This window comes from Cyclospora cayetanensis, unplaced genomic scaffold (assembly GCF_002999335.1).
Source record: "Cyclospora cayetanensis isolate NF1_C8 unplaced genomic scaffold, CcayRef3 CcayRef3_contig_8, whole genome shotgun sequence".
Taxonomy (NCBI): domain Eukaryota; phylum Apicomplexa; class Conoidasida; order Eucoccidiorida; family Eimeriidae; genus Cyclospora; species Cyclospora cayetanensis.
This window is the reverse complement of record NW_020312752.1, coordinates 205,682-232,108: the sequence shown is the minus strand read 5'-3', so window position 1 is coordinate 232,108 and position 26,427 is coordinate 205,682. Positions and strand designations below refer to the sequence as shown.

General features: G+C 51.6%; 3 protein-coding genes across 3 annotated transcripts; 2 read left to right on the top strand and 1 right to left on the bottom strand.

Moving 5' to 3' along the window:
* The first annotated feature begins 182 nt into the window (after positions 1-182).
* Positions 183-12,944, top strand: LOC34622423. The gene is given in 23 exon segments (XM_026335762.1): positions 183-1,427; positions 1,488-1,563; positions 1,819-1,929; positions 2,066-2,171; positions 2,454-2,598; positions 3,227-3,355; positions 3,539-3,610; positions 4,009-4,176; positions 4,351-4,460; positions 5,232-5,464; positions 5,700-5,788; positions 6,157-6,306; positions 6,638-6,833; positions 7,560-7,691; positions 7,982-8,404; positions 9,435-10,013; positions 10,089-10,569; positions 10,695-10,754; positions 10,756-11,623; positions 11,709-11,813; positions 11,981-12,033; positions 12,156-12,511; positions 12,658-12,944. Coding segments are annotated over 23 exon segments (6,174 nt in total).
* Positions 12,945-14,015: 1,071 nt separating this feature from the next.
* Positions 14,016-22,172, top strand: LOC34617897 (protein cappuccino). Its single transcript, XM_026335761.1, has 17 exons — positions 14,016-14,086; positions 14,625-14,797; positions 15,098-15,315; positions 15,637-16,039; positions 16,146-16,384; positions 16,868-16,939; positions 17,170-17,278; positions 17,706-17,749; positions 17,854-17,976; positions 18,404-18,437; positions 18,703-18,797; positions 19,029-19,145; positions 19,712-19,799; positions 20,443-20,792; positions 21,027-21,144; positions 21,557-21,711; positions 21,957-22,172. Exons 1-17 carry the CDS (start codon positions 14,016-14,018, stop codon positions 22,170-22,172), a joined length of 2,625 nt encoding a protein of 874 aa, XP_026191546.1.
* Positions 22,173-22,666: 494 nt separating this feature from the next.
* LOC113146929 lies at positions 22,667-23,333 on the bottom strand. The gene is made up of 4 exons (XM_026335760.1): positions 23,315-23,333; positions 23,124-23,259; positions 22,831-22,929; positions 22,667-22,733 (listed from the first exon to the last, which is right to left on the bottom strand). The coding sequence occupies exons 1-4, from the start codon at positions 23,331-23,333 to the stop codon at positions 22,667-22,669; spliced, it is 321 nt and encodes a 106-aa protein (XP_026191545.1).
* Positions 23,334-26,427: the final 3,094 nt, after the last annotated feature.

Below are 26,427 nucleotides of genomic sequence, written 5' to 3'. Positions count from 1 at the left end.
GTTGCTGCAGCATCTGCCGTGAAATGCACATTACAACGACATCGCCTCCAGACATCCAGAAGACAGCGCTCTCCTCCCTCGGCAGGCATATCATCCCATGCAGCACTCGTGCAGCAGCAGCAGCTGTACGCCTCCATTTTACTGGCCAGCCTAATATGCGCGTCTAATTAACATGCGTGGCAATGGATCCTTCGGTGCATCTCCGAGCAGCGGCTTCAGCGACTGCCGCTGCGCAATCGTTCGAAAATGCAGGAGCGCAGAGAAACCCTTCGCGTGTATGGGAGGCTTGGGAGGTTTCAGGAAAACAGAGGCTAAAGGCTTGCAGCGCAAGCAGCAGCAGCGGCAGTCTCCTGAAAGAAGACATTCTGAGCAGCAGCGTGACGCCTCCCCAGTTTGTTACGGTTGCCTCTTTTTCCTCTGAGCCCCCTCCTAAGGGAAAGCTGCCTCCCCCTCCTAAGGGAAAGCTGCCTTCCCCCCCTAAGCCTCCTGCTGCTGCAGCAAAACCTCCAGCTGCTGCAGCAAAACCTCCTGCTGCTGCAGGTTCTCCCCCTCCTGCTGCAGCAAAACCTCCTGCTGCTGCAGCAAAACCTCCTGCTGCTGCAGCAAAACCTCCTGCTGCAGGTTCTCCTCCTGCAGGTTCTCCCCCTCCTGTTGTAGCAAAGCCTCCTGTTGATGCAGCAAAACCTCCTCCTGCAGGTTCTCCCCCTCCTGCTGTTGCAGCAAAACCTCCTGCTGTTGCAGCGAAACCTCCTGCTGTTGCAGCAAAACCTCCTGCTGCTGCAGCAAAACCTCCTGCTGCAGGTTCTCCTCCTGCAGGTTCTCCCCCTCCTGTTGTAGCAAAACCTCCTGTTGATGCAGCAAAACCTCCTCCTGCAGGTTCTCCCCCTCCTGCTGTTGCAGCAAAACCTCCTGCTGTTGCAGCAAAACCTCCTGCTGTTGCAGCAAAACCTCCTGCTGCTGCAGCAAAACCTCCAGCTGCTGCAGCAAAGCCTCCAGCTGTTGCAGCTAAACCTCCAGCTGTTGCAGCAAAGCCTCCTGTTGATGCAGCAAAACCTCCTGTCGATGCAGCAAAACCTCCAGCTGTTACAGCAAAACCTCCTCCTGCAGGTTCTCCCCCTCCTGCTTCAGCGAAACCTCCTGCTGTTGCAGCAAAACCTCCTGCTGTTGTTGCAGCAAAGCCTCCTGCTGCAGGTTCTCCTCCTCCTGCTGCAGCAAAACCTCCTGGTGTTGCAGCAAAATCTCCAGCTGTTGCCGGAGCAAAGCCTCCTGCTGCAGGTTCTCCTCCTGCTGCAGCAAAATCTCCTGCTGCTGCTGCAGCAAAATCTCCTGCTGCTGTTGCAGCAAAACCTCCTGCTGTTGCTGGAGCAAAGCCTCCTGCTGCAGGTTCTCCTCCTGCTGCAGCAAAATCTCCTGCCGCTGTTGCAGCAAAACCTCTTGCTGCAGGTTCTGCCCCTCTTGCTGGAGCGAAGCCTCCTGTCGCTGGAAAGCTGTCTGCTCCTTCTGCCGGAGTTCAAGCTTCAAGTACGCAGGCTGCAGCTCCTGGAAGTGCTGCCGCCCCTGCAGGTAAGCGTAACACACGCTTTCTTCGAATTTCCCTCGCCAGTGTGTATGTATGTATGTGCGATCTCACAAAGTTCTCCAGTATCGCAGCACCCTTGGAGAAGTTTCTTTCACGTAATTTTTCGTCGGGTTGCGTCGTGTATCGCGTGGCATAGGGCGTGCTTCTGCTGCTGCTGTGATTTTCGGTTTGTTTATTAGGGTCGAGAATGCTTTTTTTCAAAGACAGCGATCCGCAGACGCTGTTTAAGATGCTTGCAGGGGAGTCTACAGACAAGGCCGCCTCCCGGATGGCGTCGCGCCTCAGTGAGCTTGTTGAAAGCCTTGGAAGTAGTGTTGCTGTTGTTGTTGCTTTTTGCGCGTCTGTCAACTGTATTATGGGGGAGGGGAGGGAAGGGAGGGGGGGAAAGGAGGCGAAAAAGGGCAGCCCTGTTGGTCGTGTTTGGGCAACTCGGGACGTTTGCATGCGCTCAAGGCGTTTTTGGGTGTCTTGTTTGTGCTTTTACAGGTGAAGGGCTCGATAGCGGTATTGCGGTGCACTCAATAGAGCCGCCTCCCCTTCCCATTCAGCAGGGAGGTGATAGAAATCCTTCTCTCCTCACCAGTGAGCTCAGGCAAGTCCAACTCCCGAACTGTAGCAGATCGTTAGGGGGGGCATGCCTTCTCTGCCAAAGAAAGGCTTCTTCCGGGATGAAAGTCAGGGGCGATGCTTTTGATTATTTGAGAAGCGTTCGCGGGTGTGCTTCCGCGAATGCGAGAGCACACGGAAGAAAATAAAAGAAAATAAAAGAAAATAAAAGAAGGCGGTTTTTTTGCCGTCCTAGAGGCCTCTGTAGACTGCGGCTTGGGAGTTATTCTCCTAGGACGATAAATACTTCTTGAAGTGGTGCTCTCAGGCGCGAAATGGCTCAGCGTGTTTATGAGGGAACTCAAACAGCTGATGAGCGTCGTCTCATGCTGGAAGGCATTTATGGAAGGGAGCCGCGAAGCCTCACAGCCAAGGCAGCCACCGAAGCGCAGGAGCTCATGGATGCAATGAACGTAGGAGGGGAGAACTCGGGGAGGGAGTGTTTTTCCACGATAATAGGGGGGTGGTCTAATTGGGGCTTTGTGGTGGGAGTTTGGGGGAAAGGTGGGGGTGCATGCATGCAAAAGCATGCTTTGAAGAAAAGTCACTGCCTCTTTTTCCAGCAGGTATCTCGTTCATCTGTCTGTAAGTATGTTTGTGTGTGTGTATGATGATGTCTGCATGTATGGTTGTGCGTGTATGTCTGTATGTATGTTTGTGTGTGTGTATGATTATTTATTGGTGGTGTGTGTGTATGTCTGTCTGTATGTGTGTTTGTGTGTGTGTATGATTGCTTATTGGTTGTGTGTGTGTATGTATGTCTCCATGTGTGTTTGTGTGTGTGTATGTCTATATGTATGTTTGTGTGCATGTCTGTATATTGGTTGTGTGCGTGTATGACCGTATTTTGGTTGTCTGTCTGTATGTTTGTGTGTGTGTATGATGTTTATGTTTATGATATTTATGTGTATAATATTTATGTTTATACTTTTTATGTGTATATCTGTCTGTATGTATGCTTGTAAATACATGTAAGGCCATCTGTCTATCTGTCTCTCTATGTGGCGTTGGTCTCGGGTGCCTGCTATGTGCCTTTTGCAGCTGTTGCAGCGTCTTTCAGACTTTGCTGCCTTAGTGCATGTCACGGAGGTTCAAGCGATTCGCATGCAGCTCAGGGTGTCTGCTGTGCATGCATTTCAAGAGGCGCGTTACTCGGACGCTGCTCTCCAGGTAGTTCGTAGTCTCAATCTACCACAAGAAAGCCACAGTTGCAGTTGGAAAGCTGCAGTCTACGCAGAGACGATAGGCGCACCCTGCAGAGGCCTGTGAGGCGATGGCGAGGCTGCATGTTTCCGTAAAGGGCTTTTGCGAGCCGTAAGAACCGTAGCCATGCGCTGCATTTTTTGCGATAAGGCACTGTATTCTTACCTACTCGCCAAAAAGTATTACATCATCCGTGGGAAGGAGCCACTTCAGGGCGAAATGGTGCGTTTCAGCGGGAAAGAAAGGGGGAGGAAAGATGGCACAGGGGAATTCTTGGGATGGTTTTTTGGATCGCCAGCTTAGAGAGGTGTTGAGGTGTGTGGGTGTCTGTTTGTCTGTCTGTTTTCTGAGTGCTGCTTGTGTGTGGCTGTGTGCCTATCTGGGTGTCTGTGTGTTTGCCTGTCTGTCTATACGTACATACATACATACATTAAATATAAACATAAATAAATACGCATATATACATATATATATACATATATTTATAGTGGAAATGTGTGCCAGCCTTGCTTTATCGTACAGAAGAACATGTTGTTCGAGGCGCAGAGAGCGCGTTGTTTTTCCGAGGGTGATGAATAGAAAAAGTCGCTTTTGGCAAACTGCGAGTGATGGTGCGACAGGTTCCGGAGCTGCTTGTGCTGGCCAAGTGCTGCGGCGTAGTTGGATCAGTAGGAGAGGGTCGTGTGTACTTAGACGAGCTGCGGCTTCTTGTCGAGAACTCCCTCAAAGCAAGAGAGGGGCAGCTGCAAGGGAAAGCCTCCGCAGGAAAGGCAGCAGCAGCATCACCCGCCTCCCCCACACGCAGCACTGTGAGTTTCTGCTTTCAGCATGAGGCCTCTCTCTGCCCACGAAAGACTGCGGAAGCGCCAACACGCGTAGACGGCGCATTCGAGACACGCACTCTGAACTCAAGAAAAGACTTCTTTCTTAATAGGAAGCGGTCTGTGCATGCGTGTTCTTAGGGTCCTTGCATATCCTGCGAGCCGCATGTCTTGGCATCGATCGTGTGCTCCGTAGCGGAGTTATGCGCGCTTTATCGCCTTCCGGAGCTAGCCACCATCTATTTTCAGCAGTATGGTGCTGGTGTTAGTGGTGGTGCTAGTGGTGGTGGTGCTAGTGCTAGTGGTGGTGGTGCTAGTGCTAGTGGTGCTAATGGTGGTGCTGCTGCTAGTGGTGCTGCTGCTAGTGGTGGTGCTGCTGCTAGTGGTGGTGGTGCTGCTGCTAGTGGTGGTGGTGGTGGTGGTGCTGATGCTTTGCTGCTGCTAGTGGTGCTGCTGCTAGTGGTGGTGCTGCTAGTGGTGGTGCTGCTAGTGCTAGTGGTACTGCTGCTGATGCTTTGCTGCTGCTAGTGCTGACGGTGCTGCTTCTGCTGCTGCTAGTGCTGACGGTGCTGCTTCTGCTGCTCCTAGTGGTGGTGCTGATGCTTTGCTGCTGCTAGTGCTGACGGTGCTGATGCTTTGCTGCTGCTAGTGCTAGTGGTGCTGATGCTTTGCTGCTGCTAGTGCTGACGGTGCTGATGCTTTGCTGCTGCTAGTGCTAGTGGTGCTGATGCTTCTGCTGCTGCTAGTGGTGCTGATGCTTCTGCTGCTGCTAGTGCTAGTGGTGCTGATGCTTCTGCTGCTGCTAGTGCTAGTGGTGCTGATGCTTCTGCTGTTGCTAGTGCTGACGGTGCTGATGCTTTGCTGCCCCTTTAATCCCCACAGAATTTGAGTGCTCCTGGTTTGTTTTGAAGATCTTCTGCGTTCGCTGTTTGCCGCAAAAGGCCTTCAAAACAAAGCCAGCGGCAGCAGCAGCAAGGCACGATGCGAGTGGTGGCGTGTGTCGTTTTTTTGCTGTTGCGCAGCTACGTTGGCTTGTCTCGGCTAATTTACGCAAACGATCCCCTCGCGGTGTCTGATGCGCTTAGCCTGGCTGCCTTGCATCTCTTCCGCTCTCGGAGCTTCGCTGAGTGCGTGCCAATTCTGCAGGAAGTTCTCTCATTGAGGATCAAAGAGCTCGGAGATTATGATGCGCCTACTCCTCACCCCAGAGTTGCTGATGTCTACGCGAACTTAGGCCTGGTCTTCCGCCTGCTGGGTAGCAAGTCGTTCACTTTCCAGCCCCTTTCTTTTGCCTAAGCCTTTTGCAAAACACAACGCATGCACACGCGCGAACGCAGCTCTCCGCAGCGCAAAAATCGCAAACGTCGCCTCCCGCATCTGCGCAGAGCACCACGCAGGCAGGCAGGCAGGCAGACTTAGCAGCACCTCTCACGACAGAAGACAGTTTTCTCCACAAAACATCCAAATGCTCTCCGCGTTATGTGCTGCAGGGAGGCCTGCTGATGCGTTTCCGAATCTAATCATTGCTCTAGACATGCGCATGCGGATCCATCAAATTCGAGACTGCGAACCCGTCCAGGTTAGGCTTTGCCTCGAGCTTCTTCGAGAAGCTCACTCACTGACAGGCAGTCAGTTTCCCACGCCAAGCCTGCACATGCACACATCTGTCTGTCTTTTTGTTTCACGTTTTTTCTCTCTTTCTTTCTTTCTTCTTCTCTTTCTCTCTGTCTCTCTTTTCTCTTTCTCTCTGTCTCTCTTTTCTCTTTCTCTCTGTCTCTCTTTTCTCTCTCTGTGTCGGTCTCTCTCTTTTCTCTCTGTCTCTCTCTTTTTTCTCTCTGTCTCTTTCTTTCTTTTTCTCGGAAAATCATTGCATTGGCGCTACCATCAATGCGGCGCTGGGGTGTACTTCGAGAAGGGGGAGCGCTCAGAGTTTGCGGCTGCCTTCAGGATCTGGTGCTGGCACTCGGATGCGTTCAGCACCAGGGCGGCCGTCTGCGGGAGGCTCTTGACGCGTATCGAGAAGTATTTGCCTTCCGCAGCAAGGCTTTTGGCGTGAAGCACCCTGACACTGTGACGGTTCGCCAGCTGCTAACCCTGGTAAGTCTTGCAACAGCTAAAAAGCCTCCTCCTGAAGAAGAGGGAAAAAGGAAGGGGGGGAGGAGCCGTGCGAATCGAATCGCGTGCGAAGATCGAGATTGCGGGTGGCATGTCTTTTTGAGCGTTTCTGAGCGGCCTGTTGGTAGACAGGCCTTGGTGACTGCTTGCCGCACATGCGCTGTGAAGGCGTTCAAATGCATGCAAACTGAGTACAACAAAAAATGCTGGGCAGCGGCACTGTAGAGCTAGAGGCGTTGAGAAATCGGTGATCAGGAAGAAACACGTAGGCGTGCAACTTGTGTGGAATATTTGGTGTTCTGATGGCGGGCAGCTGGAGGCGGATCTCAACAAAGCCGTGGATCGAAAAGACGCCAAGCTGCTAGAAGAGGGCAAGGGCTTGTTCCCTCTATGGGATGCAGAGGCAACAAGACGGCGAGAGCTGCGAGAAATGAGGGAACTCCCAGCGGCCTTTCGACACGAGTTCGCTCCCTCCCTGGAAGCCTTCAAGCGAAAGCAGTCTGGCAAGGGTAGGCTCTTCTGGAGAAAAGCAAAGGATTGAAAGTAGGGGTAGGCAGGAGTACAGGCCAGTGCAAATCGAGGGGGGCAAGGGTTGTGGCTGTTTTTCGAGGAGGCGACAAGTTTAGATGCGCTGTTGCATGCGCAACGAAAGTCTTAACCGACAGCGCTCTCAGACAGAGAGAGAGAGAGCCAAGCCGAGCTATATGTACCCAACTATTCAAATCGAAAAAGGTCGATGCTCTTCTGCTTTGACGCCAGAGACTCTGGCGAGATGCACGTGCTTTCCCTCATCGCAACAAATTCCTCAACGCATGGAGTTCTAGAGCGCTGCTGTCCAGCATTAGTGCTGGGTTGCTTTTTGCGCGGGGGGGGGCTGCAATATGTAAATATATCTCAATACACATAAATATGTATACATGTATAGAAATCTACATGCACATCACCATGTGTATCTACACATACTGTGCATGCTGTAATATGTAAGGATATCTCGATACATATACATATGCATACATGTGTAGATATCTCTATACATATCTCCACATGTGCATACATATAATGTGCATTTATGTATATTCCATGGATCTCTATGAATGCGTATACCTATTTATATATGCATATATGTATCTACACCTACAAAAACATACATTTAAATACATATACATATACATATGTATATATATCTATTTATATGTATTTAAATGTATGTTTGTGTGTGTGTTTGGGTATTAAAGGCTTCATTTACAACAAGAATGTAGGGCCCTTTCGGTCTGTCGCTCGCACGCGTGCGCTGTATGGCGACGAGTGGCGAACTCTGATGGTTCCTTCTTGCGCGATTTTGCCGTATCTGTCCGTTGAAATATCAGGTGAGGCAGGCATGCCTTGATTTGAGCGCTTCGGGAGGGGTTGATCTTGTAGGGGGGCGGGGAAAACTTCTCTTAGCCTTTAATAGCGCAGCAACTTGCCGCGTTGATGGAGGCTGCCGTCCCTGCTGTGCAGCCTTCGAGTTGCTGCCTGCTGGTGGATCCCCCGACCACATGGCGTTGTCGTTGCAGCAGAGAGGCTGCATATATATATATGTGCACGCATGTATGCATGCGCCTTTCTAGTGCGCGTCTTGCAGCTTCTTTGCCTGTTGCCGGAACTGTTCGCACAGGACCCGATACACTGGAGTTGGCTGCGGCGTATGAGTTTCAAGACTCGATATCGCTAGACAGACCAAAGCTACCCATTGCAAACGTTCCTGCCATGCAGCATGGCGTGGTGCGTCTGGTTGATGGGCAGCCGCAGATGCAGCTCAACCCGGAAGTTGGCGAGCTGCTGGCTAGCTGGGGTCTGGAAGCGCCTGTCGTGACACCCGATGGCGACGTGGTGTCTACGGAGAAGCGTCTGCAGTCCGGCGTCAGCGTATTCATTCCACTAGTAGACGAGAAAACGGGAGATCCCATCATTGGCTTTCACGGCAAGCCCCTAATGGTGCCAAATCCTGCAGTTTTTCATGGAGTAGTTCTTCCCGAACTCATCAAGCGCGAGACGGAGAAGGGCAAGGCTCCCCGTATCCACCCGTCGCTAGCAAAAGGTAAAGTGCAACGCGAAGATGAAGGGATACGCAAGAGCCAGGGAGGGAAGGGCAGATAGATAGAGGGAGGGAAGGGCAGATAGACAGAGGGAGGGAAGGGTAGAGAGAAGGAGGGATTGATGGATAGAGGGAGGGAAGAATAAATAGATAGAAGGAGGGAAGAATAAATAGAGGGAAGAATAAATAGATAGAGGGAGGGAAGAATAGATAGAGGGAAGAATAAATAGATAGAGGGAAGAATAAATAGATAGAGGGAGGGAAGAATAGATAGAGGGAAGAATAAATAGATAGAGGGAAGGGTAGATAGAAGGAGGGATTGATGGATAGAGGGAAGAATAAATAGATAGAGGGAAGGGTACATAGAAGGAGGGAAGAATAAATAGATAGAGGGAAGAATAGATAGAGGGAAGAATAAATAGATAGAGGGAGGGGTAGATAGAAGGAGGGAAGGGTAGATAGAGGGAGGGAAGAATAAATAGATAGAAGGAGGGAAGAATAAATAGATAGAGGGAAGAATAAATAGATAGAGGGAGGGAAGAATAAATAGATAGAAGGAAGAATAAATTGATAGAGGGAAGAATAAATAGATAGAAGGAGGGAAGAATAAATAGATAGAGGGAAGAATAAATAGATAGAAGGAGGGAAGAATAAATAGATAGAGGGAAGAATAAATAGATAGAAGGAGGGAAGAATAAATAGATAGAGGGAAGAATAAATAGATAGAAGGAGGGAAGAACAGATAGAAGGAGGGATTGATGGCAGTGTGGATGCGAAGCGGCAGCAAAAGGTTTGCGATCTTATGTGTTGGATGCAGGCAGTATCATGACGGTAGGGGGGATTCAAATAGGGAAGCTTTCTACAGGCGCGAGGGGGAAAAGCTTTCAGCCTTCTTCTCTCCCAGGAAATGCTCGAATCTCAGGCAAGCCTCCTGACTCCTACGACGTGGTAGTGGTAGAGCGAGCACGTTGTGGGGAGGGTCGATGCAGGCAAAGTTTCTTTTTGCCTTTTAAGAGGTTTTGTTGAAGGCAAGAGCTTCGAACGTGGAGTTTGTGCGCTGCATGGAGGCTTGCTTCACCTTGCGCGGCTGATGGGGATACCCTCTGGCTCAAAGTGAAGACACAACGCACCACGATCAGAGAGGAGCACGTAGATTCAGAAGAATTTTTGTGGGGGTGTCTGTGTGCAGTAGGCGTTGGAGGCAACGTCAAGGGGCCTCCCCCCCCAGGCAGTGCAAAGCCGACGGTGAAGATTCAGATCGTCGCTAAACCTAGTGCTGCGCTGCCTGCTGAACCCTCGTCCAGCAGCAGCAGCAGCAGCAAAGATCGCGTTGTTGTTCGCTCTACAGCCAGCAAAGACACGGAGATGCAGGACGAAAAGCGCAGAGAAGAGGAAAAGCCTCAGCAGAAGCCTCCTTCGCACATGCAAGACGACACAGCTAACACCTCCCCCCCCGAACTCTCCCGACGGTATTTCGCCTCTTCCGGAAGCCTCCCCAAGGCTATTTGCTATTCTGCCGCGCATCTTAGGCCGCGCACGTCTGTACTTGCTGCTGCTGCTGCTGCTGCTGCGCCGACTGACCAATTTGTTCCTTCGGAGGAAGCGGCGGCAGGCTTTGGGGCAGAAGGAGAGGCAGTTGCTGCCTCTTTCGCGCCGTCAAAAGCGCGAGCAAGACGAGCCGTGCAAGGTACAGTGGTGATGCCCTTAGGGACGGCAGGTTCCGCCAGAAAAACGCTGCCACAGAAAAGAGAACTACGCGTCGACAAACCTCCAGAGGCATCTGCAGCAGCAAGAGGGGCTGCTGCATTGCCACTGCGAGGCGCTACCCGGCCTGTGGACGCTGCCGACTTCCGAGAAATGCTGCTACAGAAGCAGCAGGAGCAGCTCCTTCTGACGCTGAATGACACCCAGTCAACACCTCGTGCCTTGCTGCGCCAGGAGCAGCAAAAGCAGCAGCAAAAGCAAAAGCAGGAGGAGCAAAATCAACACTCGGGCTCCCCTGCGCGGATGAGAAAACAGCTGGCCTTGCCTGCAGTAGGGGAGCTGTTAGGGCTAGTCAAGCAGCTTCAACAGCGGAAGCCTCTCGGTGGGAATGATGGGAACAGTCATGATAGTACTCCTGGTAATAGCAGGAGTAGCAGCAGGAGCAGCAGCAGCAGCTCCGAAGCGCAGCGATCTGGTATGCAGAGCGACACCCACGAGGATCGAATGAGGGGAACGCAACCTGCACTGCGAATCCATGCGGCCGACTCCACAGCAGCAAGGAGGCGTATTCGCATGCAAGGAGTCGCAGCAGCACCTTCTTCGCTAGTGACCAGCAACAGCAACAGCAACAGCAATAGCAACAGCAACAGTAGTAGCAGCAGTAGTAGCAGCAACAGCAGCAGCAACAGCAGCAGCACCTCCTGCATTAGCACGGCTAGGACTGGCAGCAGCATGGAAGTCACGCCTGCCTTGGACGCGCGTCAACATACGTTTGATGAGCAGCAGCTACTGCGGCGATGGCAGCAGCAGCAGCAGCAGCAGCAGCAGCAGCAGCAGAAGCGAAAGGGCACGCAACGCAAGACTCCCAGGTGTGGCGTCTCCAGATGCAACGACAGCAGCACCAGACGAAGAGGACCCCTAGCGACCCTTAGGCCGAGTCGAAGCAACAGCAGCAACAGCAGCGATAGCAGCAATAGCAGCGATAGCAGCTACAGCAGTGACTTCACCATCAGCAGCGCATCCAGCGCAGAAGAGGGGCCTGAGGTGTCTCTCCGCAAGGCGCCCACTACTGGCAGCGGTGCTTCTCGGGGAGGAGGAGGCTTTCCCTTGGTATCGTTTCCAGGGGAGCGGGCTCAACGCACACCAGGGGAACAGTTCACGATACAGACAAAGTGTGGGGAACCCCTCGTGGCAGAAGCGGCAGCAGCTCCCTCCTTAGGAGCTTTTCTGGACGCAGACATCGCCAGCGAAGTCGAAGGTGCAGAGGCTGAACTTCGCGCGCCTGAAGAGCCAGAAGAAAGACGCACAGCAGTCGTTGAGATTGCGGAGGCAGCAAAAGATCACAGCAGCAGCGGCAAGGAAAGCGGAGTGGCTGCCTATGGCGAGTTGCGGCAGCTAGGTTCCATGATTGTGGAGCACCTTTCCGAAGGCGAGAATTCGTACCGCGAAGCGGGAGCAGAGACGGACCAGGGGGGGGGCCTCTCTTCAGCCGAGTCGATTGAGGTTGAGCTTAGTGACGTGTGCAGCAACCCTCCAAGCCTCACTACTTCTCCTGCAATTCGTTTTCCTCCGTCACCCCGCCAGACTTTCTTGCGCCCTCCAGATGCAGCCTCGGGATGGAAGCGACGTGCTCCTCGGAGAGGTTCCTGCTCCAGAAGTTCTCTCCGTAGCAGGCCGATTTTCGCCTGTTCCTCGCCTAGCGGCTGCAGCGAGAGCGGCTCCGACGAGTGCTGGTAGTCGTAGATCGCATTGGAAGGAATAGCTGGGAGGCTAGGAGGGAGATTTCGGTGTCACAGGGAGCCCAGGGGAGCACTTCGAGGGGTTCCCTCCTCGTTTTTGCGGGAGAAATCGCGGCTTTTTTGCACGGCTGCGAAGGGGGACGCCTGCGAGAAGACTGCTGCTAAAGGCGGTGCAGCGCCTTCTCGCAGGTATGTGTATGGTTTGCAGCATTGGCTTTCCAAAAAGCGCCGAACTGCTTTTGCACCTTATCGCTTCTTAAACGCTAAAGCGAATAATCCCGCTCTAAGCCCAAAGCCTTTTCTCGAAGAAGTCGGGAAAGGCAGCGAAAAGCTTCCGACGCCCCTCCTTTGAAAGGCACTCCTCAGCGGCGCCTGCTACACCTCTACAGCCGTCGGAAACAAAGACCACGTGAATGGCACTCTCAGCGATCTGCCACTCCCACCTGCTCGGAAGGGCAGGAAGAACAATTGATCCTTTTAGCCTGCGAGGAAAGCTCCTGGAGGCGCTTTAGAGCAGGCTTCCTTCCACGGAGTTCCCCCGCGCATCCAGCGAGGATGCACGATTCTAATGCACCCATGCAACTGAGGAAGCCAATTGGGCTGCCGGTGAAGTGTCAAGACGAAAAAACGGCCAGGCATGCAGCTAAAGAGGCATGCACTCGTTCAGGCCCTTCAGCTTAGTAGTACCTCTTTCCTGCGCCCTCTCACACCCGCTTCAGCCTCGACAGACTGCAAAACGCCCTCTAGTCCAGTTTTGTATTGCCTCCGTAGTGAATTTCTCGTCGCACAACCCCTCTTGTATTTTTCTCTAAGGGGAGAGGGAGGCACATACTGTGTCTGCCCGTAGTCTAGTACACGCTAAAGAGATAGCTAAAGGTATCCCTGTACGAAGAGTTCCTTGCCCCGCTGCCTGCCTTCAGTCCGCATGTGCCTGGATTGCTTGCGGCGAGAGAGCACCAAACAACTCGCAGGCGCGAATCCCGCATTCCGCTGCACTTTGTACAAAATTCAGAGCACTGGCTCGCAAAGTCTGCAGTCTTGAAAAAGATGCCACTAACCACCCGTACAGGGAGCAGCCAGTCCCACCAATCCACCGCTAAGTAGTGCTCAAGCAGGCAGACCTAATGTATTTCAGACTGCCAGAAGCACCTTCTGTGCCCCTGCGATTCCTGTATTATGTGAGAAGATCAAATCCTCTATTGGCTCTGGGTGGTCTAAAAGGAGCTTCGGAGGTCCTGCCTCTGCAGCCTCGAAGATTATTTCTCTGAAAGGACACGGAATGCGGGAAAATGCACGGCAGTGCATGCGTTTGGCTTCCCTTTTCTGTGTGCGATTGATTGGTTCGGCGGATCCTTTGCAAAACGGGGCCTCTCTAGACACCCTCCGGCGGCAAGAGCACATGCAGACGCCCTCGAAGCGCAGAGCAACAGGCGCACTGTCCCTAAGAAACAGCAGGCTCACTCGCCGTGGAAGTTTGTGCTACATAGCGAGGGGGGAGGCATGGGCAAAGGCAGCCGCCACATCGGCGGAGCTAAAAGTCTGTGAGGGGCCCTTCCAGAGGGGCAGGGGAACGCCTGTGAGAGCTTGAAGGTGCTTATGCTTGCTACTTTGTGTTTGATGATTGTTTCACAGAGTAGCATCGGCCGAAACAGAACATGACCACCGGCAGAGTGGCGCAGATCCGCGCACCCTCGAGAAGCCCAGAAAGATCCCTGTTAGGCTAACTGGATCGTGCTTTCGCTTCTACGTGGATTTCCCCATGAGTCTAATGCGCCGAAGACACTGAAAACAAACCCCCTGTTCCTCCAGGAAGCGCCTTTTATGCAGAGGAGCGCCCCCTGAGGACGCAGCAGTCGGTGGACTGAAGACCACCCCTACCCTCTGTTTGTGTGTGGAGGGAAACTCTCCCCAGAGAAGGCCAAGCAGAAGGCCCTTTTATTAGTTCTTTTGTTTAAACGGCATTTCTTCCAAAAGAGGTTCTGCTGCAGGCGCTGCGTCAATAGTGGTGCGTGTGCAGGGCAGTAGTAGAGGCATTGAGACCAGACGCTTTGACCTCAGGGGGTACCACCACTGGCGCTTGTCGTCTCTGCAGTGGTGGCAAGAGGCAGCTTTTTTCGTCCTCCATTTCAAGGCCTTTCTCCGTAGCACCTTTCGCTCTTTTTTCTGTCACCATGCGGGCTTTTCCCAGCGCGCTTGCAAGAGGAACAAGCCGTTTGTCAGCCTCCACCGCACCGGCCTTTCTGCGCCTTCCTTTTCCTTGGTTTCCTCGCGCTTCGCCCTCCCAGCGCGACTTTCAGCGGCGCATGCCTTAAGATCTCGACGTGCAGAAGCGCTGCTCACGAGTCTTCCACGCAAGGCTCCTTGGGAAACCCTCCACCCTGCGGAGGGACCCCTGCAGACCACTGGTGCTGGTGCTGCAGCCTTCAACCCCTCGATCCGGTGCAGAGACGTCCCCTAAGGCGCCTCTCCGGGGAATGAACCCGTGCAATGGGGGGGAAGGGGGCCCCTATAGCGGAACCGCCAGGGGCCCCTGCAGCCTCCTGCAGCGGCCACAGTGAACAGAGGGGCAGCAGTGTCAGGAGTTTTGGTGAACGAGCAGGATGCCATCTGCTCCTGAAGTCTCGTGGACTGACGCACCTGCCTCCTCAAGACGCGTCCTCTGAGCAGCAGAGCCTTAAGCAACACCAGGAGTCGCTGCACATATGCCCTGCACTCCAGCAACATCCCCAGCTGGCAGTCCCTCTACTCGCCGCAAAAAGAAGGTGCTCCTACCTTGAAAGCCTCCGCAATCTCATTCGAAAGCCTCGAAAAGATGGCGCCTCTATTCCAGAGAAACACACTCTCGCATCAAGCGCCGCAGACGAGGGGCCTCCAGGAGCCTTCGAGAGGATTCACATTCCCCCCGCACTTGAGGGCTTCTTGGAGCCTTTGGACCCGCATCCAGTGGAAGATAGCAGCAGCAACAGCAGCAGCAGCAGCAGCAGCAGCAACGGCAGCAGCAGAGGCACCTTCGTGCAAAGGCTGCCTTGGATATCGTCGTCTCCGAATCAGCGGCGACATACCCCCAGTTCCAGTAATAGCAGCCTGCCGCTGCGCCTTTCTTCCCTTGAATCCTCTCCTCCTGAACTCGACGCTCCGAGATCCTCTTGTGCGGATTCCGACACTACTGACGCCCATGAGAAGCAGCAGCAGCAGCAGCAGCAGCGAGACGGGCTCTTCATGCGCGTCGCTCTGCATGCGCTGCCTCCTAAAGGCCCCAAAGGAGGCATCCCCAAGAAAAAGGCAGGAGGCGCTGCAGCTGGGTGGACAGCACCCCAGCCACTGGCGGCACCTAAGGACGAAGATGTACTAGGACCCTCCACAGGCACAGTTCAGCTGAAGCAAGGAATATTGAAAAAATCCTCGCCTCCTGCGCCTCCAACAGATAAGGGGAAAGCACCAGGGGCCTCTAAGGACGCTGCTGCTGCTGCTGCTCCTCCTAAGGACGCTGCTGCTGCTCCTCCTCCAAAGGACGCTTCTGCTGCTCCTCCTCCTCCTAAAGGTGCTGCTGCTGCTGCTGCTCCTCCTCCAAAGGATGCTTCTGCTGCTGCTCCTCCTCCAAAGGATGCTGCTGCTGCTGCAGCTCCTCCTCCAAAGGACGCTGCTGCTGCTGCTCCTCCTCCTCCTAAAGGTGCTGCTGCAGCTCCTCCTCCAAAGGATGCTGCTGCTGCTGCAGCTCCTCCTCCAAAGGATGCTGCTGCTGCTGCTCCTCCTCCTCCTAAAGACGCTGCTGCTGCTCCTCCTCCTCCTAAGGAGGCCCCTAAGGCTCCCTCCTTGCCAGCGAAAGCGCCGTCGGTGCCTCCGGCGCCTCCCAAGGGGCCTCCAAAGGAAGTTTCCAAAGACGTTCCTGCTGCTGCGAAGACAGAACCCCCTAAAGAGGCTCCTAAAGAGGCTGTCAAGCAAGCGCCCAAAGAAGCTCTTTCCAAGGAACCTGCTAAGGAAGCTCCTCAAAGCCCTTCTAAGGAGGCTCCCAAGGAAGGGCCCCCTAAAGAGGGGCCCCCCAAAGAGGGGCTCGGTGCGGGAGCCTCGAAAGAGACGCCTCCAGGAGGCACGGCTGCCAAGGCTGCTGCGCCGAAGGCTGTGCATAAAATCGTGATTGGAGAGAAGGGCACGCGCGTCAAATCCCCTGAAGACATTGAAAAATCCGTAAAAAGCCGCTTAAAAGGGCATGAAGAGTCGGGGGGGGCTTGCGATGGGGTCCAGTCGGAGGCATTGAAGCGTTGCGTTCTGTGTGGTGTCTGCTGTGTGGCGCTTGCCTTTAGAAGCCTGGCCATATGTTTTTGACTCCCAAGGGGACCATTGCAACCATCCCCAAGTGTGCGCGTCCCATCAGCACGTCGCTGCTCTCGAAGGTGAGGGTTTGCCTTTAGACTTAGGGAGCGAAGAGTCAGTCAGTGCGTTGCGAAAGCAGGAAGTCACACTGCGTTCCGCGGCTCGCGTGAGCTCACGAGCAAGCTCAGACGGAGCAGGAGGATCTGGCGTTTGGCCTCCTGGACTGGGGGTTCGAAACGACTGTGTCTTCAGATAAAAAAGTGCAGGGCTGGCACAGAAATCGTTCCTGAAGTGGGATCAATCCCTGTGGTTGTTTTGTTGGACGCCGACAACAAGGAAGTCTGTACGCTGCCTTGGCAGGTGGTGAGAGCTTCGCGTTAAGCCCGCGTCGATTCTTGCCTTTTCCTGGGCATGCTGCATGCACGTAGGACGCATACAGCATGCATGCGTGCAGCATGATCTGCCTCTCTAGAGCCTTGCTTGCGGGCCCTAAGTTCGTGGCAAGCGTGCATGCATGAAAAAGGGGGAGCGAGGGGTGGGGAAACATCCGTTCTGAAGGGGGAGTTGGATGCGAAGCGGCGCTTTGCGGCGCGCGTCGAAAGGAAGCTCCTAGAGGCAGAGGGTGCAGCGTGGCTGTGGGTACTTGGCGTGGCAGGATCTTTCTTCGTTTTCGCTCGCACAAGCTTCTCTCTCCGTCTTAGCAGCCCGCAAGCTGGGACTGACGGCAAGGCAGCGGGAGGAAGAAAAGGCCCCCCCTCCCCTCAAGGATTGGCTTTCTGGCCAGGTGGGTGGGAGACTACTCGACGCCGTATGGGGAGAGCAAAGCGCATTTTTTGACGGGAAGGGGGGCTTTGCACGGGGGAAAGGAGGGAGAAGGCAGACCAAGCGTTTTGGCTCGCTCTGTTTCTGCAAGACGCGACGCCTCCTGCCACGCTCAAGCCCGTAAAGGCACGCTCCTCTGCGTTGGCGCGTCTACGCCTTGTTGGCTTCGGTGTCTGCCTGCGCATGCGTCAGGGCCTTGCCAAGTTTGGTCTTATGAAGTCTGCTGAAGGCATCGGGTGGGGTGCATCCACCAACGTGGGATCAACAGACTTGGCTAGTCTGGCTGCCGTTCTTGCCAAGGTACATGCAGCTTAGGGATAAAGGCGCAGAGCCCTACGGTTGAAGGCTTCGAGTTAGCAGTGACGCGCTCTCAGCCACAGTGGGTGTATCAAGTGTGCGGTACTTCGGATCATCAAGGCCCAAGAGTTTGAATGTATCAGCTTGTGACTTCGAGTGTGCATTGTTTGTGTGTCTGTGTGTGTATGTGTGTATTTGTGTGTGTATGTGTATTTGTGTGTGTATGTGTATTTGTGTGTGTATGTGTATTTGTGTGTGTATGTGTATTTGTGTGTGTGTCTGAATGTGTGTCTGTGTGTTTGTATGTGTGTTTTTGTGTATCTATATGTGTCTCTCTGTGCGTATGTGTATGTATGTCTTTGTGTGTATGTGTATGTGTGTCTCTGTGCGTACGTGTATGTATGTCTCTCTCTCTGCCTGTGTGTTGGTGTCATCTGCTTCGAGCCAGGCCTCTGCTGCAAAAGAGCCGGAAGCGGTAGGTTCCAGCTGTCTTTGTCGCGGCTGTTTTCGGCGTTGCATCCGCTACTGCAGCCAGTAAGAGGCCTCTGTAGCGCGCTTGCTGCTGCTTGTCGACTGCAGAAAGCGAAGCCAAAGGAGGAAGCGAAGAAGGAAGCTCCCAAGAAGGGGCCCCCCAAGGCGGGGCCCCCAGGAAAAGGGCCTGGCGGAGGCAAGGGGCCCCCGAAGCCTCCTCCTGGTAAGCGTGTGGTCGCCTTAGCGTGGCTTCGCGTGCGGCTGCGCTTTCCTTTTGTTGCTGCTGCACGATCAGCACCGCTAAGGGCTGTGTAGGAGTCTCTCCTGCTGCACGATCAACATCGTTAAGGGCAGTGTAGGAGTCTCTCTTGCTGCACGATCAGCATCGCTAAGGGCAGTGTAGAAGTCTCTTCTGCCGCACGATCAGCACCGCTAAGGGCAGTGTAGGAGTCTCTCCTGCCGCACGATCAGCACCGCTAAGGGCAGTGTAGAAGTCTCTCCTGCTGCACGATCAGCACCGCTAATTGTGGGAGGCGCATGCAAAGCCCCCAACGCCACCACCACCAGCAGTGGAGCCGCGCGAAGCCGCATGCACAGGAGAGCGCCAAAAACGGCTCTTGACTATGAGGTGCATGCGTGAATTTTCGGGGCAGGCAAGAAGGGCCCTGGCGCGAAGAAGGCGGGGGGACTGAAGATCGGGAAAAAAGATGAAGGAAAGACCAAGCGTTTCTTCTGGGATCCCCTATTTGCAGACGATGTTCAGGGAACCCTCTTCCAGGTGCGTTCTTGGAAAACGAAAGCTCCTTTTTTTCCGTTTTGAAGAGCTTACTACTCTGGTTTCTGATCACAAGGACCTCTCTCTTGCGCTGTATGGGGAAGTGACACAAAGTCTTACGAAATCCTGGAGGGGCCTCGCAACCCCCCCAGCGGCAAACTGTCATGGTTCCTTGGATTTTCAGAAAAGAGAAGCTTTCCACGTCAAAAAGGAAGACGTGGAGGAGACGTTCGCCAAGCTTGCACCGAAGGCGAAGACAGAAGTCAAGAAGCCCAAAGTAGGCACTTTTCGAAGCCCTGCACGTCATCGGCTCGGCTCGAGGCTGCTGTAGGACGGAGGAGTTCAGAGTTGCTGCCGCAGAGGGGGATCAGATTCTACAGCGCTTGCGAATAACGCAAACGACAGAGATAGAGAGAGAATTTGTAGCAAGCGCTTTTGTGAAGTCCAACTTAAAGGCCAAGCTGGTTATTGCTCTCTGTATGCCTCACACTTGACGTGGCTGCTACAGGTCCTCCAGCTACTGCCTGATTCTAAGAGGGCGTACAACATGAACATCGCCCTTGCGAAATTCAGCAACTACTCGTATCAAGAGCTCAGGGAGGCCATTATAGATCTAAGCCCCAAGGTACCCGCGCAAACTGGCAGATTCGGGTAGACACACAATTCGTGGTTTCGTGGTGGAAGCGTGCAAGTGGCAGTCTCTTTTGTGGCGACCCCAACGGCAACCTTCTTCTCTTTAGGCTCGACTCACGCCATGCGCTTCCGTCCATTGCTTCTGAATCACACCGCAAAAGCTCCTCCATTTTCCTGCCTTTTTCTCCATTCTGCACCCACCCCTAGCTGTGTATCCATGCCGATATATATGCCTGTCCGTCTGTGTATTTGTGTCTGTTTGTGTCTGTCTTTCTTTCTGTCTGTCTTTCTGGCTGTTTATCTGTCTGTTTGTCTGTCGGTCTGTCTGTCTGTCTGTATGTATGTCTGTATGTATGTATATCTGTCTGTCTGTCTGTCTCAATTTACTTCCATACATTGAGCCGCAGTGCATTCCTATCCCTTGATGCCGCGCTGCCCCCTTCCCCCCATCCCTCTCTCCCTGCGTATCTTCTGTCTTGTTCTTCAAGACGTTAATGCGTCTGGGGCTTAGGGCCGTGATACGCATGCCTTCCATTTTGCGAGCTGTGGGCTCCGCAGATCCTGACGGTAGAAGCGACAGAGAGTCTCCTGAACTTCGTGCCAACTCCGGAAGAGACAGCCGTAATGAAGGAATATATCAGCTCCGGTGGGCTTGGCATCCCTATCATACACACAGCCTGACTACTTTCCTTCATGGAGCAAAAAGCTCGGTGCCACTGCTTGTTGCCGCTTTCATAGTTGGCTTTTTCATTCTCGCTTCCCTTGAACTGGAGGTGTGCAACCTTCCCCCCTTCTGTCCACTCTAATGCGCCTCTCTGGTGTAGCCTCACCACCATCCATCTCCCATTCGGTTTTTCCAACTCGACTGGCTGCACCTGGCTGCCTCTGCCTTCTCGTATTACCCTGTTATCTTTGGCGTATCGCTTTCGCTTTATTTGTGTCGTGCCGACCAGCTCGTATCGCCGTGTAATTTTCTGCCCCGTGGGTTATGCTCCTGTCCATATCTTAGCCTACCCTTTACCTTTTGTATGCGGGTTTTCCTTCCATTGGTTTTGGAGCTCATCGTGTTTTCTAGTGGATTCTTATGCCCCTAATGTAATCTTGCCTTCTCCTGCCTTCCTCTACGTGTGCACTCATTTTCCTTGTTGTAACTTTCTTCTCGTAGTCGTGAATATCTTCCTATCTCGCTTTTTCCCCTTTGCCCCCAGCTGTGTCCTTGAGCATCGGGCTGACATTTTGCCACCTCTCGATCTCTCTCGTCTGTGGCTTTGCATATCTCTGCTTCTAAGGTGGAGACTTGAAGCTGGTGGATCGTCCCGAGCAGTTTGTTGCTGCTATGATGGGCATTCCCCTAATGAGGCAGCGCCTGGACGCCCATCTCTTCGCCCTAAACTTTGCAGAGAACTACAAGGACGCTTACAACCCTGTTTCTGCATTGTCTGAGTCTTGTGACGCTGTAAGGTCATGCAAAAACCTCAAAAGCATACTCTTTGCCGTTCTGGAGCTCGGAAATATGCTGAATGAAGGAGACCCGCAGAGGGGTAACGCTGACGGCTTCAAGCCCACTACACTAGCGAAGCTCACCGAAGTCAGATCGACAACAAAACCAATAAGGACGCTCCTACAATACCTCTGTGATGTGAGCAATCATAATCCAAGCCTCATATCCGAAGTGTTCAATAGCGTAAACAGTCCTCACACATTCAAAGGGACAACATTCCTTTTCGGAGTATACAAACTTCTATAGGTGCAGGTATAAAAGTATTCATGCCTGTACAGTATTGTGCCTGGTGGTGTTTTTACATTCATGCGGCTGTACTCACATTTTATCCTGTTGCCCATAATTTCATGCCTGTTGCAATGCTTCCCTCAGGTGATTTGGGAACAAAATCCGAGCATTTTGGACATCTATAACGAGTTAAAGATATGCGAAAAGGGGCAGAAAGTAGACGTTGGAGCAATAGAGGGGAAAATAGTGGCACTTAAACAAGGCAAGCAGGACATGTACATAGCTGAATGTTTTGTTGGCATTTTCATTGCTGCTTGTCAACGACGTTTCGCTTTTATTCTATATCTGTATTGCTTTTCAATAAATGGCTTTATTGTTAGCTCTGTTAATTTTGTCGTATGACTATTATCTGCGAGTATGAAGAGCACCATCTGAAGATTATTCATGTAACTGGTTGCTCCACCGACGAAAAGCGTCTTCTTTTCTTGTCTGCTGGTATAATCAAACTACCGTACTTACTGACTTCTCCGCTGCTAACCTGGGTACTTTGATACAGTGCCAATACGCTGTCTGGCCTTCATCTTTCAGCATCTGAATACATACATGTCGTTTATTTTTATCAGATCCTTTATGAGCCTGTTGCTTATCGGTGTTTATCTCTTCTCATCAATTAGGCGTTGCAAAGGTTAAGAATACGGTGGAAGCCGCCAGAAAAGGAAATGAAGCTTCAGGAGTGCTGGGAGACAAAGATCCATTAGCGACGATTATGGACGAATTCGTCGAAGAGGCGCTTCCAAAGGTCACAGAACTCGAAAGATTCCTCAAGGAGGTAAAAGCGAGATGCCAAGAGTAAAGGAACTAGATTACTCACATAACCATGATCCCTCTACTATTAAAGCATTTGCTCACGAGAAATGCTGCATTGTAACAATCTTTGTATTACTATAATCCGGAGGGTGCACAAACTAAGGCGGATTGTTCCTTGCTTTTCTTGTAGTCACCCATGCCCCTGAGAGACTTTCCCATGTCTAAACTCTTTGGCATTTTCGCCCCCTTTCCTCTTGTTTGTTTCAGTCAATGGAAGACTTTAACGTAGCGGTGCGGTACTTGGGTTACCCCGAAAAAGACATGAAGAAAGTGAAACCCGACGAATTCTTCAAGCAAGTGGCTTCGTTCGTAAGAAACATCGAGGCTGCGAGGAAGGCAAAACAGGAACTTTTGGAGAGGGAAAGAAAAAAGGCAGAGGCAGCCTCTAAAAAGGCAGCAAAGGGAGGACTTTCAAAGAGATAGAGCGAGAAGTCAGACAGCAAACAGGTCAACTGCTCATGTTGTTGTGTGGGATACCGATGCTGCCTACACCGTAGGTCGTCCATGTAGCGTGTGCCTTTTTATTTTGCACTTTTTCTGCTGTAGATCTAACTTGGCTGGAAATTGATGTGACTTTTAATGTCCTGTCTGTTACAGTTGAACGCAAAATTCTCTACTCTCCAACCTAGTAGAAGGGATACAAAGACCTTGATTTTTTTCTGCCCCTACAACAGAGTAGGGTGTACAATGGCTCCAGTGATTGGCTCGACCTGAAGCGGGGATATACGATACAATTTAAAACCAAGTAGAGACCATTCATGCCTTTTATCAGTATGAATCCGCATACCGGGCCGTGTGGAACGGAAGGCTTCAGCGCCGCCCGCTTTTCCTTCTTGGGCCAGTAGGCGCAACAATCGTGCTCCTAAAGCATGTGTTTGGTTGCTGTTTCATCACTATAATCACCTCCTTAAGTGTAATTAACGTACAAACTTTTCTTTCCGCGCCTGGTCGAAAGCCCCGAAGTAATGCATTGATTCGCAAGGGCTGATGGAATGCAGCCATACATAATGATGCAAAATGTTTTATAACACCAAACAAAAAAATTAGAGCTTCATGTGGTGGGAAGCAAAGAGTAGCGTACCCCCGATACCCGCGCCCCCAGCAAGTGCCGTTAGCTTGAAGAATCCATGACTCTGGGCAGGTTGCTGTATAGTCACGAGCGTATGAGGGCCCTGGGCAACTTTAGAACAATATTGTTTTAGTGAATCATTGATTGGTATTGATAGGCAAGGTGGCATGTTTTACCTACAGGTACAACACGGGTTTCCTCTTCTCGGAATCCAGCCGCTCATCTAGGGAAGACATTTCTTCGACGTTATCACTGATGAAACAGGTCTTCTAGTGGGTAAACAGCTTTGTTCCAAAACATTTTACTTGGATATTTCCTGGACCTGTTTTAGTGGCATGCTTATTAAGTAAATATTCATGGAGAGCAAGTGGCAAAGGTAGCTTACTATTTCTTCAGTGGTCGGTAGCTCATCAAATCCAAGGGCAAATTCCTTTGCAATGTCTTCACTCGGTGATTAGCTTTCAACATATATTCTAGGTGGTATAGCGTAGAATACCTGTGATGGTTTCTCCCATTTTTACTGAAACACATGGGTGGTCAAATGTGCCATGAGCACTGTGCAATTTCGGGATAGTTGAAATGACGCGTACTGGCCGTGCTCTTCGCTGTGAATGGATTTATGCGGATACAGAATGCGGAGTTAAACGCAGAAATCCAAACAAGGGCAAGGCATAGGGCCTTATCCCTGGTTGAGCTCTTCTTCATTTCACCATGAAAGTGGTTCAGTGGAAGGAGGTATCTGGTAGGAAGCGCGAGCAAGGCCATGCACAAAGCATCCTTGCCAATTGCAAACAGTTATGATGACGCTTCCAAGATTTTTACTTGAAGTCAAAAGGGATCATGACGGAGCAATGAAAAGCATTCTTCATCGAAACATGCCTATTCACAGCAGTGTCTGATCACTTTATCCGGTCGTTTGGGTGCTACTGGCACAGCGTCACTAGATTCAGCCAGTTATCTCTCTTTACATAAATCCGTTACTTGAATTCAAAGCTTCTTGTCACAGTTAGCGCGGTGTAAAGTGTCTTCGTTGAACAGAGCGTCATACTCTGTCTTCACTCCTCCCAACAGCGAGTGACCGAAAGTTACACCCTCAACAGCTATGCCACGGATTCTGAGCTCATCACAGTAAAAAGCGTACTTTTCTTCTACTTTAAAGTTCTGTTGCGTTTCTGGAGTATGCTATAGAATGTAAAGTACTCAATATCATTTTCAACCTCGGATGCGCGTACTATTGCAAAAAACGGGAGCTGCTGTACAACGCGCCCTGTAGCCCCTTTTTTTCTTGATTTTTACACGTCCGTTTATATATACATATAAGGGAACGGGTTTTGGAGAACCAACAAGGGAATAACTCTTCCTTCATTTGTCCAGCTTCTTCTATGCTGCTGCAGGCGGGAGCCACGAGATGATAGCAGATCGGTACTCACTCTGAACTCTGAGTTCATCGCAGTCGCAAGTTGCCTCGAATAACGCTTTCAGCACCCAGTCTGTGCTAAAAACACAGGGAAACCCTGAGCACGCTTTTTTTGGGCATGGTTTCTCGTAGTGCTGTCGAGCCACGATTTAGCTGCGGTCTGTCAACGAACATCCACACGCACACACACACACAGTAGCAGCTAAGCAGGCTCTGCAGCTACGACATTGCATTTCTACCCGAAGCTCCAGAATGCTTTTCTCGATGTGTACTTCCCTCAAGACCTTGATATGTAGCAGCTGCACTAGGGGAGGATAGAAGAGGGAAGGCATTTGCCTCTACACCCAGAAAGCCACGAAGTTTCAGCGACGTTTGAACTTTATCAGCGTCCTCCCGAGTTTGATATGCTTTGGCAGGGAACTTATAAACCTGCGAATGTAACCCAATACTGATATAACGGTAAGCTAGCAATAGATACCCTTTCTACCCCTGCGTGTGTTTGTAAAGCTAGATGAAGAACTCTCGAAGACTAAAATCACCTGACACTCTTCGAGTAAAAGACAAAATAGCCGCAATAATCATAGAATGTTCTAACAGTTCCCAGTGTGGCAAACTGGCGAAAGTGAGGGGGTCAGCTCAGCTACGTTCATTGTCCTGCGCGGGCCTCCCTAGTACTCAAACAAAAAAGGGAACTTGTCGAGTTTTTGCCTAGTTGTGCCTTCTTTAAAATTATCATTCTTTGCATGACATGTTTGTTTGTCCTTTCTGTAAAGTCAATGGTTGTGTTTATTCTGTCCTGGAAGTGAGTTGAGAGTAGACAACTGCCGGAAGGGCACGAGCCTCGACTGGAATACTGCCCCTTTGTTGAGAGGCTGAAAAGAGACCTAAGGCATAGTCTCCTTACTTGTTACACATTGATCCACAAGAAAAACAAATCCAATGAAGGAAGGAAACATACAGGGCTTCCACGTTTGCTTATGCACACAAAACGATTTGACAACAAGTCCGAGATGCAAAGGCCAGAAAATTCAAATGTTGAGAAGGCGGCTGCTACTAATGCCGCTAATTCAATTGCTGCATCGAAGATGTGTCTGATGCGAGAGGAGTTGCTGGAACACATGCTTTCACCTTGATGCGTTACACTGATTACAGAATCTGGTGGTGCTGCGAGGAATTTGCATTGTTTGGCCGCCGTTTTTTCATACGAGAACCCTTGGAACCATTGTGGCTGCAATCTCTCCTACAGTAATCAGTCACACCAGTCCAAGGCAGCTCATAGCAATCACATTTAGAGCAGCAGAAAAAATTTGCTTTCTATAACCATCCATGAGGCCTCAAAGAGGCTTGTGCACACCAAAGCAGCGGCTGAGGCAAAAAGGAATCTCTTGCAGAACATAAGGTGCAAACAAGTGGCTCGGGCGGGTAGAGCTGTTTAAACGCAGTAAGTTTTATGCGCTGCTGACGAGGACGCAAGGAACGGGCACGAAAAGCTGGGGCATGTGGAGCAGCACCGCTGCTGCGAAGCGGTATTGGTGTTTCAATAATCTTCGGATAGTCCCAGCTACCATCCATAAGCCTGCTTATCGAACCAAAAACACGAAACTTACAAAACGATAACGGCGTGATTTTATCTGGTTGCTTAGTCTAGATGGTGTTTGTCTGCTGTTGGTCCCATTCACAGTGACGACAGTGCTGCATAGCTGTTTTTTGAAATGTCTGTTGCAACAGCTTTGCGTTGGTTTTAAGATGTTTGAAATGTTGCAGCAAACTTGGACACGACTTTTACTGTTCTTGTCTATCAATATGCCTCTCACAAATATTCTATGCAGCCTATATCTAGTGTGAGTGCCCATCTATATAGAAGATCCATCAAATGCTCATGCACTCGGACGCATTTCATAAATCAGCTTAGCGGTGCCTATATAAAAGGTTTTAGAAGATATCCCTCTGGAATAGCAGCTTTCTTTTTGAACTTTGAATCTTTTGATGTTCAGGACCCGATTGGAGTTCAATGCAGTTAAAGGGCAGCACTTCCGCAAGGTACAACCTCTTCAGACATAGTCCTTTGCACAGACAGAAGCGTGTGGTATACATAAACTCTTGGCGGTGTTGGGTCATTACGATTCGCATTATTGCCTGCAGCGAAAGTGTGGATTACCCAGGTCAAGGAGCTGTATCATCCACAGCCAGAG

Coding starts and splice junctions, on each gene's coding strand:
- LOC34617897 (XM_026335761.1), top strand. CDS start 14,016: ATGCGGGCTTTTCCCAGCGCGCTTGCAAGAGGAACAAGCCGTTTGTCA. Junction 15,316..15,636: donor AGGACGCTGCTGCTGCTGCT/GCTCCTCCTAAG, acceptor CCTCCTCCTAAG/GAGGCCCCTAAGGCTCCCTC. Junction 21,145..21,556: donor AATAGTGGCACTTAAACAAG/GCAAGCAGGACA, acceptor CTCATCAATTAG/GCGTTGCAAAGGTTAAGAAT.
- LOC113146929 (XM_026335760.1), bottom strand. Junction 22,930..23,123: donor CAGGTCCAGGAAATATCCAA/GTAAAATGTTTT, acceptor ATTGTTCTAAAG/TTGCCCAGGGCCCTCATACG. Junction 22,734..22,830: donor TGGGGGCGCGGGTATCGGGG/GTACGCTACTCT, acceptor GCATTCCATCAG/CCCTTGCGAATCAATGCATT.